General features: G+C 32.7%; 2 protein-coding genes across 3 annotated transcripts in view; both read left to right on the forward strand.

Annotated features, from left to right (window-relative positions):
• Positions 1 to 7,892, forward strand: part of CFH (complement factor H) — a 159,754-nt gene that overhangs the window by 134,703 nt on the left and 17,159 nt on the right. The window lies entirely within an intron of this gene.
• Positions 1 to 7,892, forward strand: part of LOC105518568 (complement factor H-related protein 3) — a 112,451-nt gene that overhangs the window by 4,018 nt on the left and 100,541 nt on the right. For both annotated transcript variants that reach the window (XM_011951600.1, XM_011951601.1), the window contains exons 2-3: positions 1,183 to 1,377; positions 1,823 to 1,999. In XM_011951600.1, the coding sequence (XP_011806990.1) occupies positions 1,183 to 1,377; positions 1,823 to 1,999 (372 nt within the window). The remainder of the gene's footprint in view (positions 1 to 1,182; positions 1,378 to 1,822; positions 2,000 to 7,892) is intronic.

Genomic DNA, 7,892 nt, shown 5'->3' on the forward strand with positions numbered 1-7,892 from the left:
GTTCATATCCTTTCCCCACTTTTGGATGGGGTTGTTTGTTTTTTTCTTGTATATTTGTTTGAGTTCTTTGTAGATTCTGGATATTAGCCCTTTATATGTCCCTTTCTTCCTCAGACTAAATATCCTGCAATCATAAGAAAATGTAAGAGTATCTCAGGAGGTTATACAGAGCAGGGAAGGTTAGATTTTCCAATATGGAGGAGACACTCAGCAGAAAACTGTGCATCCATGCTTGAGCGCCTGGGTCAGAGAAGCTGTCATGCGTCACCCAACAAGCCTCTGGAGCCAGTTCTGTAACTAGCAAACGCTTCCCACTAAGTAAAGATGTCACTTCTCTGTATTTAGTCTTCTCGTCTGCACCCTAAAGCTGTTGTGCCGCTAGCCTCCTTCCAGTTCTGATTTATGATGATTCAAACTTAAAGATTTTTCTTTAGTTACATTCTCAGTTTTCACAATAAATAGGTTGTAAATATTATTTTCTACCACTTGCTCCAGAATTATAAAAGAAACATAAATTATATGCTATTTAAATTATGGTGTAAGTATATATACATATATATATTTTTGAACATTCATGTATGCACCTATATTTTTTATGTCAATAATATATCTCATCCGATACATGAATTCAAACTATGGTAAGAATGCATGCCATCGAATACAAACAAAATGCCACGAAACTCAAAAAAATGTTTTATTTCTGGAGATAATTTGCTACATTTCTGATTTTTTTAAATGTTAGAGTCGTATTTCTTGTTTCTCTTTTCCAAAAAACAATTAATGTCAATGTGTACACCCTGAATGGACAGCTTTAGCATAACTTGGTATAGAGTTAGATAAGTTCAGTTTAAATTAATGCTAATAAAACCTCCAGAATTGCTGAAGAGACCATACTACGTTAGTAGAAGTAGAGAAAATGGAATGAGGTTCTTCTTGTCCTGTTAGCTGATTTTGGATCCATTAAGGATTTTAAATGGAGAACTAAAATGACCACATGATGGGTTGTTAATTTTACACGGGAAAATAGACTTTAAAGATGAGCGGTCAGGATCAGGAAACTAGTTATGGTTGCTGTAATTCCAGAAGAAAATGTTTGAGAGAAGGTGATATCAAAATTTATCTCTAATATGATTTATTACAGTAAAAAATATGTATACTTTTTTGTTTGTTTTTTATTGCAAGTGAGACCTTGTCATTTTCCTGACATTAAACATGGAGGTCTGTATTATGAGAGCATGCGTAGACCATACTTTCCAGTACCTGTAGGAAAATATTTCTCCTATTACTGTGATGAACATTTTGAGACTCCTTCAAGAAGTTACTGGGATTACATTTATTGCACACAAAATGGGTGGTCACCAGCAGTACCATGCCTCAGTAAGTAAACCTCTGAACTGCTATACATGTATAAACTTTCAAAGATGGAAGAGAAGAGGGCACTTAAGTGATTACACTTGTCTTATGTAACAGAAATAGGGCCAAGAAAAGAGTTGTTCAAGCAAAATGGCCAAAATAGTTCTTTCCTATTATGAGGATTTCTTCTTGAAAATCACAGGAGAAATAAATATAGGGACTTGATGAGAATATCTATGTAATTTATACATCTTTTAATTACAAAAAGTAAAGATAAGTAATATTGAATATTGATATTTCTTTTTGTACAAATCTTTGTTAGTCACTTCAGTTCATCTTTAGTTATACATTATTTTTGGATGTTTATGCAATCTTATTTAAATATTGTAAAAATAATTTTCATATACTATTTTGAGCAAGTTTATGCTTCTCCTTTACTTTATTTATTTATCATTGTTATGGTCCTTAGGAAAATGTTATTTTCCTTATTTGGAAAATGGATATAATGAAAATAATGGAAGAAAGTTTGTACAGGGTAACTCTACAGAAGTTGCCTGCCATCCTGGCTATGGTCTTCCAAATGAGCAGACCACAGTTAACTGTACGGAGAATGGCTGGTCTCCTCCTCCCAGATGCATCCGTGTCAGTAAGTACACTGTTCTGAGATCCCAGCATGTTCATGTCTTTCTAAGTAACATAGATGACATTCTCAGACTCATCTATATTGACTGTTGCAGAATGTTTTTGTCAACTTGTTTTGCCAATGGACCTATTTAGTTTTACTTTTTTAATTGTGTGAATATACAAATTTCTTGATAAGAACATTGCAAAATAAATGCTCCTATTAATGGACATTAGTTAAGAATATGGTAAAAGAGTTAGAGCACAATACTTGTTGGCTAAATAAAGTCACATCGAAGCGGCATCAGTGTCTGGGGTCAATACTTGAGATTCGTCACCTGCACCAAGAACATTAAGTACAAATGGGTATTCTGGGATATTGTGCATATTCGACTCTAGAAGGTTTCCTACAGTATTTATTCCGATATACATTTATGTCAACAGTTCCTTCTTTTTTTACATGTTACTAATGATTGGTGATGTCACATTTTAATACTTACAAGTTGAATGACTATAAAATGTTACAACACTGCAGTGTATATTTTCATTTACTACCAACTGATTTACAATATATGTTCACAATTTAATTGGTATTTAATGATTCTAATCTTTGGAAATGCAGTTTGATGTCTTTTTGATTTACCTTTTTGGGAGCTTGGGAATTTATTAGTTGAAATCATCTTAATAATTCTGCATATAAAATCTCTTTTAATCATACGTGATGCAAATGCTTTCTATTTGTGGCTAGTATTGTTCTTTCCCCTTTTTTCTGCATTGTGAACATAAGTTGCTCATTTTACTAAATAATTGTCAATCTTTTTTCATGATGAATGCTTTTTGGTTCTTTTTAAAGGAATACTTTTCCAAAAACACAGAATCATTGCATTATTCTTTATTCTAAAATGCTGTATGTTATCTTTTCATATTTTAAAAATTTTTTTGTTTATTTTATTCTTGATAACAGCTATATTTCATTTTTAAATAAAATATGGTGAACTCATTTCCCTAACAATTTTTAAGATACCTTTCTCATACAGTATGTGTTATGCTGTATATTTTGTACATTGTGTGTGTATACACACACAGTCATAGACACACACAGCGACTCTTATTCTGAATAGTCTATTCTGCAGTATTGGTAAACAATTTTTTTAACCAGCATTCCAGTAACCCTCTATTGAATTTATTCTATTCTATTCTATTCTATTTCATTTTATTTTATTTTAGACAGAATCCCGCTCTGTCATCCATGCTTGAGTGCATTGGTGCAATCATGGCTCACTGTAACCTCCAACTCCCAAATTTTAATTAATACAGGTTTACAGTAAGTATGGATATGACTTTTCACCCTAATCATGACCTTTCATCGAAATCTTTTCTCTTCATCACCTCTTTTTTGTGTCTCATCATTCAGTGTCAGATGATCCCATTACTTTCTTTCCATTTTTTTCTTAGTAGATTACTTGAGGCTAATAACAAGCCTTGATTAGATGTATAGTTTCTGCTGATATCAACCAACTCAATCAAGATTGATAGCCCTTGCTTTGGTTTTGGAGCTGTTTGTAGAGTCAACTACTTGTTTTCTCTTTCTTTTCTTTTCTTTTCCTTTCTTTCCTTTTCTTTCTTTTTCTCTTTCTTTCTCTTTCTTTCTTTCTTTCTTTCTTTTTCTTTCTTTCTCTTTCCTTTCTTCTTTTTCTTCCTTTTCTTTTTTCTTCCATTATTCCTTTCTTTTTTTTTCTTTCTCTGTCTTTCCTTTTCTTGCTTCTCTTTCTATTTCTTGTCCTCTTTCATTCTTTTTCCTTTCTTTCTCTTCCTTTCTCTTTCTTTTTTCTTGTTCTTTCTTTCTTCCTTTTCTTTTTTCTTTCTCCCTATTTCTTTCTTTCTCTCTTTCCTTTTCTTGCTTCTCTTTCTATTTCTTTTTCTCTTTCATTCTTTTTTCTTTCTTCCTTTCTTTCTCTTATTTTCTCTTTTTTCTTCTTTCTTTTTCTTCCTTTTCTTTTTTTCTTTCTCTTTCTTTCTTTCTCTTCCTTTCTTTCTCTTTCTTTCCTATTCTTGCTTCTTTCTATTTCTTTTTATCTTTTATTCTTTTTCCTTTCTTCCTTTCTCTTCCTTTCACTTTCTTTTTTCTTGTTCTTTCTTTCTCTTTCTTTCTTTCTTTCTCTTTCTTTCTTCCTTCCTTTCTTTCATCTTCCTTTCTTTTCCTTCTTTCTTTCCTTCCTTCCTTCCCTCCATCCTTCCATCCCTCCTTCCTTCCTTCCATCCCAAGTTTGTCGGGCTCAAGTTATTATTAATAATGTTACTATCTTACTCTTCATGCTAGACCCTGTACTTTAGTCAGGTTATTTAGCTGCTTTATGTGGTCATATAATTAATGAGTATTAGCTTCATCTTCAGATTGAGATATCAACATTATGTTATCAGTGTACAGTCAATTATCAATGAATCAAGCACTTTTCCATTTAATAAAATCTAAATTCTTCAAACCATGTTGTGAAAATAAGCAGAAGAATTTAAATATACTTGAGTGAATACAGCATATATATATTGGAGTATGTCCTGCATGAGTGCAAACTGGCTGTGATTTCCTTTAAAATAATCATGTAAAGAAAACATTTGCCAAATAAATCACAGAATACCAATTTCTCTTGACTTAGGTCTTGTTTACATATCCATTCTGCCTTCCTTGGCCTGGTAACTGGTGCACTTGGACCATTTACACTTAAAATATTATTAATATATAGTTTCTGTTTGTTACCTCTGGTTTTCAGTCCTATTACCCTTTTCCTCCATTCCCTGTGGAAAAAGTTTTTAAAAAGATTAATTTTGATTCATATGTATTGTTTACAATTGTATCTCTTTGTATAGTTTTCTCCTTCTTTTAAAAAGTTGTTGCTATAGCTAATACTATATACATGTAATAATATATTACTGTCTACTGGTACTGACATTTAAATCTACAACTGGGATATGGAAACCTTACTTTCATGTAGATCCATTTATACTCTCCACGTTTTAAGTACAAATGCCACTAGTATTTTTTCTACATACATTGAGTACAATATTAAACTCATTTTGCTTCACATAAAACATGATTGAACAAACTTATGAGGAAAAAGATAGCCTGTTATATTGACTCCTCTTTTTATCCACTATATTATTCTATTCTTTCAGTCTCTTAAAGTCTCAAGCTCTTTCTTTTATCTTTTTATTTTAATTTGAGGAATTCCTTTAGTTAATCTTTAAGTATAGATTTATTAGAGACAAACTCTCCTCGTTTCCCTTTCTCTGAGAATGTCTATATTTTTACCTTTACTTGTAAAGGATAATGTCACTGGATATAAAATTTGTAGTTGACTGTTATTTAAACACTTGAAAACTGTGCCACATGGTTATAGGTGAAAAACTCACCGTCACTGGAATTGTTGATCCCCTAGAGGAAAGGCATAGTCTTTGTCTAGTTATTTACAAGATATTTTGTTCTTTTTTAAAATAGTTTTATTTTAATGTATATTGGCATAAATTCCAATGTGTTTACCCTCTTTGGAGTTCACTCAGCTTCTTAAATATGTAAGTATACCTTATGTCCAAACTGGGAAATTTTCAGCCATTATTTTATTTATTCATTTTTCCAGCCCAATACCTTTTCTCTTCTTTTTCTGGATCTGCATTATTTGTTGTTGTTGTATTTTTCTAAATGTCTCAGTTCAGTTTATAGTTTTCAGTCTTTTTCAGAATGGGTAATTTATATTGCTCTATGTTCAGGTTCATGGATTTCATTGTCTGTCAGCTCACAATGTGTTATTACACCTTTCCAATGCTTTTAAAAAAATTTTGTCAAACTTTTACATTTTATAATTCCCATTGGATTTTTAAAAATCATCATCAATTTCAAAATCTGTGACTTCTTAGTGTTACTCCAAAGAATACTGAATATTAAAAAAAGTAACTTTCTTTGTCATGGTTTTCTATGTTTAGCATGTATTCATTTGGAAAGACATTGCTTAATCCTGGACTACTATAAGCAGCAATATTTGTTAATGTTTTATGTGTTCCTTCAGCAAGGCGAAAAGAACTTAAATATATTACCTTCATTTTGTAGAACTAAAATTTCTCCCAGGACTCTTTTCTTTTGCCAAAAATGACAAAATTGTTGATATTATATAAAGTGCTGTATTGGTATTTGCCTTATTTGAACTTGTATTTTGATTTGCTCTCACAATAAATCAAGTGATGAAATGATGTTTTTTAGATTCTACAAGAAAGTGTGGGCCCCCTCCACCTATTGACAATGGAGACACTACTTCATTCCCGTTGTCAGTATATGCTCCAGGTTCGTCAGTTGAGTATCAATGCCAGAACTTGTATCAACTTGAAGGTAACAAGCGAGTAACATGTAGAAATGGACAATGGTCAGAACCACCAAAATGCTTACGTAAGTACTTTAATATTCGCATGGACCCTGGAAAAATCAGTGTGATGAGTCTGATATTTCGCTGTTTGTAACAAAATAATCACAGATTATTGTATAACCATTTTGCTGAATGCTTGCCTACCAAATATTTATGTTAGAAAGCAAACTTTAGAAATTTTTCTTTACATCAGGGATGGTAGCTCAGGCCTGTAATCCCTGCAGTTTGGGAGGCTGAGGAGGGCAGATCACGAGGTCAGGAGATCCAGATCATCCTGGTTAACATGGTGAAACCCTGTCTCTAGTACAAATACAAAAAAGAGAGCCGGGTGTGGTGGTGGGTGCCTGTAGTCCCAGCTAGTTGGGAGTCTGAGACAGGAGAATGGCGTGAACCCGGGAGGCTCAGCTTGCAGTGAGCCAAGATCTTGCCACTGCACTCCAGCCTGGGTGGAGAGTGAGACTCCATCTCAAAAAGAAAAAAAAAAAAAGAAAGGAAAATTTTCTCTTTATATTTATATTTCATTTTAAAACATTTAGTTGACAAGTAAAAATAATATATTTTCATGTTTGATAATATGCTGTATTGATATATTTATAATACAATGATTACCACAATCAAATTAATTAGCACATTCTTCATCATCTATGGTTGTCATTGTGTGTAGGTGGGTGTGGGAGTATGTGTGTGTGTGAAGCTGGTGAGGACACTTAAAATCTTTCTTACCAATTTTGAAATAAATAATGCAGTATTATTAGCTATAAACATCGCTTTATCTCTATGTTTGATTCCAAGTTCTTATTCATATTATAGCTGAAAGTTTGTACTCTTTGACCAATATCTTAATCAAAAAAAGCAGCAATGATAAGTTCTAAAATACAGGGATCCTAAAATGGCAGTTTACGTAATGAATCATTGATAATACACCTGTAATTTTCATACATTAAACATAATACCTCATTTTTACATCCTTTGCCATTTTAACATAATTTAAATAAATCTGATGTTTTTACATAATCTGTTTGGATAGTGTTTTGAGAAATAATTCCTGAACCATCATTTAACATTCTACTTGAAAACCTGAAAGTCTATGACAATTTGCATAATAGTTATTGTTTTATGTTCATTTTTTTAAAATTATACTTTAAGTTCTAGGGTACATGTGCACAACGTGCAGGTTTGTAACATATGTATACATGTGCCATGTTGGTGTGCTGCACCCATTAATTCGTCATTTACGTTAGGTATGCCTCCTAATGCTATCCTTCTCCCCTCCCCCCTCCCCACAATAGGGCCCAGTGTGTGATGTTCCCCTTCCTGAGTCCAAGTGAACTCCTTGTTCAGTTCCCACCTATGAGTGAGAACATGCGGTACCTGGTTTTCTGTTCTTGTGATAGTTTGCTGAGAATGATGATTTCCAGCTGCATCCATGTCCCTACAAAGGACACAAATTCATCCTTTTTTATGGCTGCATAGTATTCCATGGTGTATATGTGCCACATTTTCTTAATC

Source organism: Colobus angolensis, unplaced genomic scaffold (assembly GCF_000951035.1).
Source record: "Colobus angolensis palliatus isolate OR3802 unplaced genomic scaffold, Cang.pa_1.0 Scaffold320, whole genome shotgun sequence".
Taxonomy (NCBI): Eukaryota; Metazoa; Chordata; class Mammalia; order Primates; family Cercopithecidae; genus Colobus; species Colobus angolensis.